At 43.5% G+C, this 13485-nt stretch overlaps 1 protein-coding gene across 1 annotated transcript in view; it reads left to right on the forward strand.

The window, feature by feature from the left end:
* SDC2 (syndecan 2) overlaps positions 1 to 13485 on the forward strand; it is a 57317-nt gene that overhangs the window by 34213 nt on the left and 9619 nt on the right. Inside the window, exon 2 of the mRNA XM_068672310.1 lies at positions 10843 to 10954. Within this exon, the coding sequence (XP_068528411.1) occupies positions 10843 to 10954 (112 nt within the window). The remainder of the gene's footprint in view (positions 1 to 10842; positions 10955 to 13485) is intronic.

The raw sequence follows: 13485 nt of genomic DNA on the forward strand, positions 1-13485 counted from the left end.
AGGAGAAGTTATTAGAGTGATGTTTTATCCCATCTGAAGTAAATTCAGCTCTTATCTTTGTACACATCAAAGGGAATGTGCATGCCGAGCCTTTGTAGCAGAAATTCAGTGAAGTAAGACGGGATCAGAGCGCCGAATCCAACAACTTAATCTTGTAGACCAGTAAGATGAGTGGGTGTTAGACTGGTTGGCACCTGGAAACACAATAAAGTTGTTTGTTGGCTTACGGTTTGGGGATCTGGGATACAAAGTAGTATCTCACCAGGATGAACCTGGTCTCTTCGTGCCTTCTGCTCACTGTCTCTGTCCGAGAAGCAGAAAGTAGCAGATACCATTCGTCTGCTTGGCTTCTCCTGACCTTATTTAACTCAGTTTGGGATTTATCAGTTCTGCCAGAGGACAGTGGATCCCCCAGCTCTCTCCTTCCAGCCACCACCTGACCAGGTGGAAATAGTTACCTCAACACATACAGTCGTGATCATTTCCATGGACTCAGTGAAGAAGACAGAATATGCAGTGTGTTCTGCTGGTTTACACCAAGTTCACATTAAACTGCAGTTCAATTTGCATTTTATATCATTAGGCAGTACCATTTTTTGGTGGAAAACCTTCAGTGTTTGTCAGCACCCAAAGTAACATAAAAGAAGATAACTTGCGTTTTTATTTTTTAAAGGTATTTATTGAAAAGGTGATTCTTTTCTGTCATGTTGAGGGCACAGCCTGTATATCTTGTTGAAACAAGACTGAGAATATAACATTTCATCTAAGCATTTTTAAAGCTTACCTAAGCTTTACTTTCCTTGAGTAAGAGCCTAGTGAGCCCGGGATACGGATGCGTTGCCACCAGCATCCATCTCTGTTCTAGATGATCAAGGGTTTCTCTTAGTTTAGAGCAGTTTATGACATCTTCTGAAATGTGTTGCACATGTTTGTTGGAGGGAGGGAAGTTCCTTCAGGCGGTTGCTATGATAGCACACGATTTTAGAAAGATCAAACAGATTTCAGATCTACCAGTGGCTGTTTTTCACCTGCAGAGAGCTTTGGTGGGACATCACCAGAGTCTGCTGGCTCTGTCTGGCAAGCAGAAGTGCCCGCTGAGGTCCATGGACCTTGGTGTTCAAAGACTAATTGTCTATTGAGTAACAGGTTCTGCTTGCTCACCGTGCCGCATCCAAGAAGTGCAAATCTCTAAAATCACCGTCTTTAAACTCTGAAGCCTGATTCCTCATCACCTTTGGCAAGCTTCAGGTGCGATGCATAATCTTTACGGGTAATATGTAATTGGCGTTGGATGTAACTTGAATAATGTATTTGTTTTATGTGCAATCCGCCCATTCATTCTAAAGGAATTTAATTGATTGAGATAGCTTATTGCAAATTGCTGCTACTAGTGGCAAAAATATCTTAATTTAAACGATTTCGTGTTAGTTGATTGTGGACTCCTCACATGGGGTTATTTTGTTGAAATCCATGGACTGGAAAGGAATCGATATGGGGCTTTTGAAACTGGTGGAGGTTTGCAGTGCTCCCACTACGATTGATTACAGCTGCTTTTGTAGAGCTCGAAAAAGAACAATCTGTATTAAAAACATCATTCTTTGGTATGAGCTTGAGCAGTTCCAAATAGGTTTCCATGGGGGCTGCCCTGCAATTTGACCACTTCAAGGGATTGCAGTAATCACCAGTGGGCCAGGGCAGTGAGGCAGAGGAAAGGCTATTAGGTGGGAAGTTATTGGCATGCATGCCAGGGAGGTTGCCCTGGCAGCTTTAATCATTCATCCACATTCTCCAGAGGAGGGAGGAAAATATGTGTTCGTTCCTCCGATTGATTAGGAAAAAGGATCGGTAAAGCATAGAAGGAGAAGGGAGGCGTGGATGGAAAAGCCAACGCACATCAAAAGCACTGACCGGGGCAGGTACGAGTAGTTAGGACCTGGATTGCAAAAGTTACCTGCATCTCCCATTAGGGTCAGGCTGGTGATGAGCGATTCGAAGATACCCTAACCTCTTCATTCAGCGCTTTCAAAGGAACACATTTAGCTTCTTGGTCACGGCTGTGCCTTAAATTTAACCTGTCTGCACATGGGCTGATGTGTCCTGAAGAAACTGATTAGCGTTTCGAGCCATGACAACGATTTGCATGGTGTTTTTGATCCTATTTTTGGTGAAACTGATCAGTGCTTTTTGGGAAACGTGCAGAAAATTGCTATGCTAATTGAGATAAATCAATCCGTGATGCACATTGCTGGCTGCTAGCTGCTGATGCCGGTTCGCCCGCACCCTGTCCTTTCATATTTCAGTCTGGAGTAGCACTTTGGAAGCTGATTCAGCTGTAGCCCGTCTAAAATAGTTTCCCTGTTATACTGTGCCTACGTCAAAGGCAGAGTTGAAGAATAAACTGTTCTTTGTACTGATTGATGGCTTGGCATGAAAGCTGCAAGAGCTCTGAATCTTTTAATTTTGGGATTCCCAGAGAAACTTTGGCGTTAAACTTTCACTTTTACGTGGGAAGCTAGAATTGCTTCATACTCTACCCTGACTGTTAAGCAGTCTTGAGGCTTTCAAGGTAAAGGAGACAAATAAACTGCAATCTTCAGTTCTGGGTTTCATGGAGAGAATGGCCTGCTGGGGTAGAGTCAGGGAATGCCCAAATCATATAAAACCAGGGGCTTCATGTAAACAGCACAGCAGCACTGTTTGTTTGTAGTTTTGCTTGTGTGTTTATACCAGATTTGCCTCATGCTCCATCATTCCTAAGTAATGGTTGGAGTAAATCTAGGTGGTAATTGGATTAGGAGGGTTTCTTGGTCCTAACCTGTAGCCTTTGCGGAGGGGGGCTGACCACACAGCTCCTGTTCCCCTCTGGGGCCTTGAACAGCGGGAGGTTTTGAGTGCTGTAGAAAGAAAATAAAATGCTGCTGTTTCAGAATTTTTAGTATATCTGTAATCCAGGTAATTTTCACTTGCTGGATTGTGAGTTAAGGCTGTGGGGCAGCTGAGAAGACTGCCCTGGTGAGGAGCTGCTCTTGACTGGGGTATAGCAATGGCAGAGGCCTAGAGAGGCAGAGCTTTGTTGTTTCAGGAGATTCTGCCTAACCAAATGAAGATACAGGTATCTTCTTCAGGGTGGGTAATGAAGGCATCTCCTGTAGGGGCAGACCCACCTCTGGTCTTGCGCAGTGGTCCTTTAACACATCTTCACGTGGGCTAAAGCCTTGTTAGATAGCCTAGGAGGGCTGTTGGATAATTGGAGTTCTCTCTATTATTCATCTCCTAAATGCCTGTTGCAACTGGAGTGCAAATGGAGCAAGTTCTTTGTGCCGTTCTTTGTCCCAAATCGGTACTCATGGTAAAAATGAAAGCTCTATCCCTACCTGCTGCAGTGCTTGCTTGCCTCCCTCCTGCATCTTTGCACAGCGACCTCCATCCCACCCCGGGCAGCACAGCTCCTGGACGAGGAATTGGGTTAACAGAGAAGGAGTTTGATCTCTGTGCATCTAGTGGATAAATGATGCACAGCTGGAAGTCAGATGCTGTGAGAAGTGGAAAGATAGAAGCTTTTTCCATCGGAATTTACCTCAGAACATTGGAGGAGGACATTTATCTTTCTCCTCAAGGCAGGACAAGCCTCAGCTCTGAAACTGTAAGCAGGCCAAAGACTCGCTATAGAGATCTGTGAGCCTTTCTAATGGGAAGAAAACCAATTCCAATTAAGCTTGAACAAGTTCTCCTGTTATCATGTTAAGTTCTGTTGTCACATAATGTACCATACGGCGTGCAATGGCACATTTGGGAATATTTCTGAAAGCGCAGATGATTGTTAGAAAACAGACACACAAGTTTCTGTGACTTTGTTAGGGTGTGAACCACAATCTTATCGACTGCAATGTTGCTTTGGTACATGGCCATCAGCAAAGGCTGGGTGAGGTGGTGGTGGCTTGTTGGTGTCTCCTCACCCTGGGGTGCTCTTTGCCTTCAGGTATTGCCCCGTGAGCACCATGGCTGTGGTGTTGTCTTCTTCAGCGTGAGCTACGCGGCTGCCGAAATGCCTGACGCCAGTGAAAGTTGTTTTTATTAATTCCGTCGCTGTCAAATACCGCCTCTGTTTTGGTAATTAGCCTGGCGTAACAGACTGTGTACATCTTAAAAGCACACATATTTTGACTCTTGGCTCCGACGTCAGGCGATCTCTGTACATCAGCTCCTTGGGTAGACGCCCACTGCCGAGCGCTTGCGGTAGCGAGGCGCTTTTCACTACTCGTGTTTATTTGGGGCTTGACGCTTTTCCTCAGCCACCACGAACGGTCAAACGCTGTCTTCATCCGTCAGGGGAGGTTGGAAGCCCGGAGCTATGGTTTTGTGCAGCTTAGGAAGTTCTCCTTCACGAGGCCCAAGCAGGGTGAATAATCTTCCTGGCGTGTGGTGCTGGCGCCACACCAGGCCGCTGATGGTGCTGGGACACTCATACAAAGCTGACGTGCTGCTTCACCTTTACCTGAGGAAGGGCAGCGAATGTCCTCTAAAAAATCCCTTTTGGGAATCAGCTGTAGCGGAACAAGTTGCTGAAATTCAGCTGTGTCATTTCCTTGGCCAAAAAAGCCGGTGGGGGAGGCAGGGGGCCGGAGCATGGCGGTACAGGCAGTTCCCGGCGTGAGGCTGGTTTTCACATCGCCTCTGTGGACGAAAAGGACTGGCACTGAAAGTCAGCGGCCCTGGGGAGCGCTTACGGGGTTTTGTGCAGGGCCGAGGTAGAGCTGGGAGACGGCTACTCTGTCAGAAATGATTCAGGGGAAATGAGCAAAGCAGATGGTCGTGTCCCTATGAAACACTGGCTCTGGAACTAGCAAAATTCAGCCTGATGCTTGTTGTTATGGAAAGAAGGCTTCTGCTATGATTGCAATTGCCCTAATTGTTGTGTAGGGTGGCTTTCCTGCCAACAATACCCACCCCACTAACACCACCCTTGTGCAGGCAGCATGCTGTCTCCAAGGAAGAAAATGGAGACCCCTTAGAGTGTTGTGCATAAATTACATTGCTAATTATTAGCTTTTTTTCTTTTTTTTTTTTTTAAATCCCATAGCAGTCCTACATTGTAACCATTTCTGCCTAAGGTCCCATTGCAGTTGGCTTTTGCTGAGAGGAATTTGGCCTGTGAGTGCTTAAAAGTGGCTACCACAACCTTGAAAGGAAATAATAGGGGCTACCTTGATAGTAGTACTTTCCCCTTCTGTGCCCAGCTGTAGGACATGTCATTGAATGGGAAGAAAGGCATCCATAATAAGACATTTGGTGGAAAATATTTCTCTGGGAAAAAGCAGAGTTTCTTGTTTCAAACAGAATCACGGAATGGTCGGGGTTGGAAGGGGCCTTTAAGCCCACCCAGTTCCAGCCCCCTGCCATGGGCAAGGGCCACCTCCCACCAGCCCAGGTTGCCCAAAGCCCCATCCAGCCTGGCCTTGAGCACCTCCAGGGATGGGGCATCCACAGCTTCTCTGGGTAATGACTTTTATTCCAGGACCAAGCTAACAAACTCTTTAGGGGATGGTCTCACTAGCGTTCCTGGTGTAATGAGGGAAGACAAACAGCAAGCAGCATTAGCAAGATGCCTGCTGGCTTTGGGATCAACAGTGCTGTGGCTGAGGTCTGTTAGGACCAGCTCCTGTGAGGGCACATATCATACTCCTTTTGCAGAAAGCCTACAAGGAAGTACATTTTCTCCTTCTCCTTTTCTCCACTTCTCTGTGAGAGTCTCTTCAGTGGCCCCTCAGGCTTTAGATGAATATATTCACGTATTTAGCTTTCCAAAAAGGTAGTATATATGGACAATAACTCACTTTGATGAACTCGGAATCACCAGCTGAACATACTTTAATACCTGCGCTAATTGAACAGCACAATCTGTTAATAGGAGAGGAAAATGTGTTTTCCTTTCTCTTCCTTACATACGAGATTTGTGACTAATCAACAGCTGTAATGCTTGCAGATTTGTAGAGCCTTCTGGCTGAGAGATTGGTGATATAACATCACTTTTAAAATATTAGGCTGGTTCTGTGCATACTAAACGGGTTACATCTCAGATTTCCATCTGGGGGAAAAGGGAGGCAATGTACCATTAATAACCTTGCTGCAAACCTCAAATTCTCTGTCCCATAGATAGACCAAAAAAGGGAGAGAGAGAAATTTGAGTGCATCTGTAAGTAATAAAATGTTTCCTTCCATATGTCAGTTACTCACTGCTCTTTCAAACAGCCACGACATGCGTGGTAGACATGACTTCCTCTTCTTTCTTCTCCACTGCTCCTCACACCAGCTTTCTTGGCTGCATTCTTATGGCATAAATGTCTTTAATGTCCTACTCCTAAATCATTCCCACGTAATGGGAGGACTGACTTTAACAAAAGGGAATGGCTAGTACAGGGCAATCTTTATTATTTTTTTTTTTAAGTACATAAATAAATGTGTGCCATCCATTTCCAGCACTGCTGCTGTCTGGGGATTGTTTTTAATTTTTGCCATCACAATTTTGATTAATGATTTATGTCTTTCATAAGGAGATGAGTCAGAGGGGTTTTTTGCTTCCTCTCATTTTGTGCCAGAATGAGAGGTGTGTTATTTTGTGGTTGTTGTTTTTTATTTTTAGGATGTCCTGGGTGATCCTGAATCTATTAACCTGAAAATCATTACAAATTTAAGCTTAAATAAAGACTCTGAGATTTCAAATTCAACACAAAACTGTTATGGGGGTATCTTCTATCTTGTACTTGATGGGTGCTAATCTGCACTACATCCATGAGATTTAGCTTTATGCCAGTACAGGCAATAACCAGGCAGGAATCAGTGAACGTTGGCATGTAGTATGTGAAGTATTCAGGTCACAGGATTTTGCAGCATTATATTCTTGGAATAAAAAAGTAAGTGGGATAACAATGACGGACGAGAATGCAATCTCTGTCAAGAGGTAATGAGCAGTTTTTGTGGCTTCAGGGCCAGATTAAAGGACTGATAACATAGACATCCTTGCCTGGTGCTCCTGCCGTTTTAACAGAACTGAAAATAATAGTGTTACATAAAAGTGACATGAGGGCCATCAATTCAGTTGGAAGCCATGGGAAATAGCCCCTTAAATATTTGGCCTTCAGAGTAACTTACAGAAGATTCATAGCGTTAGAATTTGCAAAGTTATTTTTCTCCTAAATGCATTAAAGTGCTAGCACAGACCTTTCCCTGTGCAAGCACGCTGACAATAGGCTCATTTTTCCAACTTATCTTTTCTGGACACCCTGGAATTGGTCCACGGGCCCCCATGGATTCCCAGCTGACAAGCAAGAAAACATTTGTCAAGCAAATATTAAATCAAATTCATTTTACATAGTGTAAAATTGTGAAGCTTAGCTTCAGTGCTTGATACTCACTTAAGCACCGTGAAGTATTCTTTTATTTCTATTAACCGGCTCTCATTTTTCTAAGCTTAATCTCCATGGAATTATTTTTAATGGCTGTGTAAAAATGTTAACTCTGTTTTTTTTTTTTTTTATTGTTATTATTTCTTAAGACAGTTTCTGTTCCGAGTGGACTGAAGGAGTTGTGTGCTGCTGAAAAACTAGAAAAGAGAGATGAGTTGTGGGTGTAGAGGAGATGCTCCCATCCTGAGTCCAGCTACATGGGGACAGTGCAGTGCATTTGTCTGTGCCAACACCTGGGCATTTTTAAACCAGGGATTGCTTCTTTGCCCATGTGCTTTGAAAGGGGGCTTGTGTCCTGCCCAGGTTCTACAGGGCAGAATTGTTTGTACTGGGAATGGGCTGAAATAAGGGGCTTTCTGTCCAGAGAAGCTGCAAAGCGTCTTCCTCAGATGGAGCTTGAGGTCTAATCTGAGTGCGCTTGGGGCTCACTCTAACATTTATTTCTCTTAAATAACATTTATTTATAACTATTTATGTAGTAAGCAGTGTACTAGCTCTGTAAGAGCCTGTGGGGAACAGCTTTCTCATTCTGATGGAGCCGTGCCACCCACAACACTAGATATTCAGTAATTTTTCACATTGTATGTCCTTTGCATCCCCAGAATAAAAGACAATGGGTGCTAAAATTACTGCTGAAAACTACCCGGGCTTTTCTCGCATTTCTGTCCCTCTGTTTTCAGCTGACTTAAATCTTCCGAGCATCTCGGCCTAGCTAGAAATGGAAGCTTTTGGCAGCCAAAAAGCCATAATTCATTGAAAGAAACGGAGTGAATGTGATGGTAGGGAGCCTGGCTGACTAGGGCACTCAAAGCTTGGGCTGGGTTGGGTTGGCTGCTCAGCCGTCTTTCAGAAACCGAGTCTTTGGAAGAATTTGTCCGGGGTCTTTTCAGTCTTCGCTGACTCCTGTGAGGCTGGGAAGAGCGACAAAACAGGGCTGTTTGTTTTGGAGGAGGGGCATCTGCTTGTTGTTGTTCGATTTGTTTTTTTTTTTTCCTCTTTTTTCTTTTTTATTGTTGTTTGTTCAATTCTGCTAAGTTTGCTACTGATACGGACAGCATTGGGAAATGGCCTGGGGAATAAGTTGATTGTTAGGTTTGTGTTTTTATTCAATAGTAAAAATTCCGGGCATGGAGTTGGGATGCCTCTGTGCTCACTCAGACCTATTTTCATTCATTAGCATTCACAAACCCAGGCGGCTTCGCAGCCGTTGCCAATTTCTATTGGCAATTTCCATTGCTACGAAATTTCTACAGGTAGATCATATTATTTTTTTTTCGCAGCTTGGAGTTGGTAATATTTATTATCCTTGCTGCCTTTTGAATACCTTTGTATTTCTGTGCTCATTGCCAGCCACCTGCCTTTCCTTTTAATAATGTTTTGGCTTTTTTTCCTGCCTGATATTGAGGCTGTTTTTACTGGGATGGTGGCTGAGAGCAAAACGGGATGAAGTGGCTTGTCCCATTGTCGCAGCCTGGTCAACAGCAGGATATTTGTCCTGCACCGGGGACTTGTTTTCCTATACGGAAGCGGTCTCAGCTGAGCTTAATTACAATCCCACCTTTGCACCTACCGAGGCACTTGAAGGCTTCCTTTAGAGACATCTTTTAAAGGAATTAAAGTCACTTGATGGTGACCAGGCATCGTCTTGAATTTCTGCTCTGGACTGCAGCCAGCTCCAGGCAAACCGTGTGAACGAGAAGCGGCAGCTGAGAGCAGGCCTTTTGGAAACCTATCTTAAAAACAGTCGTCATCTGTCCATCCCTACATCCATCACCCCACCCCGTATCCCGCAGGTAAAAGCTGCGGTACCAAGAGCAGGCTTTGACCAAGCACCATTTTATTTTTTTCCTCTTTAGAAGAAAAACAGGGTAATGCTGTTTTAGGTCAGAGCTGTTAGAAGGTACTGCCAGTGCAAAGGTCTGGCACTCTGAAACATGCTATTTTTTTTGACCTGAGGGGAAAAAATTACCTTGGAAACTCAGATTTGGGTCGTCTTATACATGAGTTACCCCTTTCACAGTTTGGTACCTCTTGTAATATTTTGTTGACTAAAATGGCCAATCGATGCTGTGCGGTAAAAAGCAATCACAGTGGGAAACCCGTGGGACTCAGAATGGAGTTTTGGGTGATTACATGAGATGCATGTTGGCGTAATATTGCATTTTGCCTTAAAACTCACAGACTCCCAGGATGGCTGAGGCTGTCAGGGCCCTCTGGAGCCAGCACCGGTGCCACCCATGCCCAAGCAGGGACACCCAGAGCAGGGTGCCCAGCACCACGTCCAGGCGGCTGCTGAAGGGCTCCAAGGAGGAGACCCCACAGCCTCTGGGCAGCCTGTGCCAGGGCTCCGTCACCCGCACAGCACAGAAGGGCTTTCTGGAAAAAACTCCTTTGGAACTGCCGAACTTCTCCTATTTTCAACAAGTTGTGGCAAACGTGTTCACAAAAATGATGGTAAAATTACCGGCAGTCATAGGGGCAGGTACCTTCTTGGTAATCAAAACCACGGAGCTGGCATAGGGTAATTTATGCTCTAGGAAATCACAAGCTGCTATGGAGGAAGGCAATGTCTAATCTTTCAAAGCCTGAATTATCAACCTAAAATGATTATTGACACCTTGTTCTCTTGGGGGTTCATTACAGCAGAATCTGTCTTTTGTGGGGAAATAACTTGTAGGCTTGTGGTGGAAGTCACAAGAAGCTCATTTTATAGCCTGTTGAAGCTAAAGCTATATTTTAGGAGAGATGCCTCAATTTAGAAATTAAGGTAGCTTGCCTAACCAGAATTTGGTAAATGTGCTATCGATCCGTTTGGAAATGTCACAATCCTTTATCAACAGCGTTGTCTTTTAAATATTTGTATTTTGTAGACCCAGTTGTTCATTCTAACTTGTGAAGAGTTTAGTGAGGTTTGGCTCGATGTACATCAGAGGGGTTTTCTGCTACGTGCGCTTATTGCTTCCCATTTGAGATCAAATGACTGACTTCAGATGACAGTTCTTAGATTTGTACACTTGAGGTCCCGACAGAGGGTTTCAGTCCTGGGATTCGCTTCTTTCTTTTTACAGAAGTGCTTCAGAGTGCATTGCAAATCCTGTTTATTCATTCATGCATTTAATGAGATGAAGTGTGATCTGAAGGAGACTTGCTTCCCACAGCTTGGGTAGTTTCTTAGTTTTCATTGTGTAGCCTTGGATATTTTTTTATGCTATGATTTTTACAAATTTCTTTAACATCTCCAACAAATGTGTTGCATAAACTGAAAATATAAACTGTTCAGTATACCAACATCAACCTTGGAAATAGGAGAGAAAATTAAGAGCCTGCTATGCTAGAGAGCTGCTATCTTTCTAACCATTCACTTTTATCTGTTTTCCAGAGAGCAGATCTGACCTCTGATAAGGATTTATACCTGGACAACAGCTCTGTTGAAGAAGCATCAGGCGTGTATCCAATTGATGATGATGATTATTCTTCTGGGTCAGGTTCAGGTAAGATAACATGTCACAATTTGAATTTTAAGAAGTGTAAGAAATAATACAGTTATTTAAGGAAAAGCTGTGCAGTTTTCCTGTATGAACTGGATATCCTTTCAGTATCATGATCAGTGCTCTATTTACAGAGCACTGAGCACCCCTGAGGCCTGGGTTTTAAATATTAACTTTCTGCTCTTACTCCTTAGTTGCATCATTTCACTCCTCCCCCCCTTCATGTTATTTTCTCTCTACTCTCCCTCCTTGGTTCTGTGTAGATCTCTCTGGAGTTTAGAAGTAAGGATTAGAGAAAGCTTACTTCTCCCTTGGCATAATGCTAATTTAGCAGTCTGTGTGAAAACATAGCAGCAGCGATCTTGTTTTCTCTTACATGCTCTCAGGTTCACGTAAACATAGTGTCCATTTATTTGTTGTTGTTCTTTTAAATTTAGAAATCTGGAGACTGCCAAACACATGGCAGTTTTCTCTGAGTTAATTACATCCATATAGTGGATAAAGAAATTCATAAACATAACACACTGAGTTCTCAGACTTAAACACTCATTAGAGGCATGTAGCTAGCTTGTCATTCTTCAAAAAACTGTCAGTGAAACCTCATTAATCATTTCTCTTAGAAAGCCTCTTCATGAAATGTCTTCTAGACTGGCTGGGAGACTCCAGCTTTTAAAAGCTAGGTGTAGGGTTGTATGGTAGATCTGGAAGAGACATTTCTTTGTTGCTGTTAGCATTTGCTGTGCTGTTGTGAAAGTCCCGTGTATTTTCCAAGTTTGTTGCTTGTTTGTTTGGTGTTGCACTTGTTGTAATCTGTCTCTTGATGTTTATATGTACTTGTGAATCTTAAAAGGTCGAGCCCTTCTTTTGTAACACCTTGTCTTTGCTACTGTTGTAAGCCTCAGCTGAGATTTTTCACAGGGATTTTTGTTTTTCCTTTCTTTTGGAGGTTTGAAGATACTGTAAAATGAAGTCTATAAAGGTCTGATTTTTGCTGTCAGACAAATTCAGGCTCATTGGGCACTGTCACCTGAGTGATACCCAGCATTTTAAAGCCCTCCACAAGGTGAATTTTACGTTCCAGTGTGATCAGAGGCTTAATCAGATCTCCTTGCTGCAGACTTCTTTGAAGGAAAATTTCAGATTTCATCTGGGGGGTAGGAGGAGAGAGAATTTACGACTCAGTGATTTCATACAGTCTAAGTACAATTCTGAGCTTTGAGAAAATTGCCATCCCAGTCTGTCATGTCTTCGGGTGCTGGTGACTTGGTAAGCCTCAGGAAAGGAGATAGGTTGAGCATGAACAGAGTTATGGAGAAGGGTCTATTTGCCTTTGTTTTCATCTGTCTGTGACATGTTAGCTGTTTCTTATATGGAAGATTCAAAATGCATCCCTTTTTTTGAAGTGGAAGGACTTCAAAAGAACTGGCTTCAGACTTCCTAAACCCATCGAAGTAGAAGTGGATCCTGAAGGACAGGAAGTACCTCTAGACATCACCAACAGTAATGCCTTTACTTTCTCTTCTTTCCTGTGCTCAGCCTTGAGCTATGGATGGAAGATGGAGTGCGTAACGCACCAAGAAAATTGAGAGCTCTGGCACCTCATGCGACCTCTGGCAATCTCTCTTTCTTTCCTGTAAGAAAGTCGAAGAAGTCTCATTATAAGCTGAGACTATATGGATACCCCTCCAGAAAGCATGTGTGACAGTACCAAAATCTAATCCTTTTGAACAAAGGAAGGGGTCTAAGTTCAAATACTCTTCTGAGCAATGTTCAATCCTTAAGAAAAAAAAAAATCTCAAAAGGGAAGGAAATAGTCATCCCCTTTCCCCTGCTTAGCCTCACAGCCTACACCTGTGAGACTGAGGCTAGATGTATTTACTGCTCTCTCCATTTTGTGAGGTAGAAAGTGTCCTGGGGTTGTACCGATGATGAATTTTCCTCATGCTATGTTGACTGTGGCTTCCTCTACTTGATACTCAGTGATGTAGTGTTCCTAGCTGCAAGAGACTTCCTACGCAAGACTGGTTTTCTTGCTATGTAATTCCACGCCAAGCAAACAGATCCAAGATGACAATGTGCTGACTCCTTTCCTTGGTATGAAAATTGCTAGCTGCCACCAGGCCTATGGAGATAGACAGAAATTGTCAGCACCACTGTTAATGCCCTTGCAGGTTTGCAAGTGGCATTAACATGGGCAAATGTCACTGTCAGTATGACACATTTCAAGCTAAAATTTGGCTGAGGGCTTTTTCTGAGGAGATCAAAAAAGGTGATGGTGGCTGGTGGCCTGCTTTTTTTTTTTTTCCCACTTTTCCTTCATAGCCTCTTTATTCTTCATGTATATTCGGTTCCATTTATCTAACTGTTCAGTCTGAGTCCTTCAGTGAACAGTTTTTGAAGGAGCTATGCCTGCTTCCCTATGGTCCTGTATCAACAGCAGAGTCTGTAGTGAATCAAACAGTGTGTTGTTTCCTTCTTGCAGTCTCATTATATGAGGAGATGCCTCTTCCATCATCACTTGTTTTAGTGTGGGT

This window comes from Anas acuta, chromosome 2 (assembly GCF_963932015.1).
Source record: "Anas acuta chromosome 2, bAnaAcu1.1, whole genome shotgun sequence".
Taxonomy (NCBI): domain Eukaryota; kingdom Metazoa; phylum Chordata; class Aves; order Anseriformes; family Anatidae; genus Anas; species Anas acuta.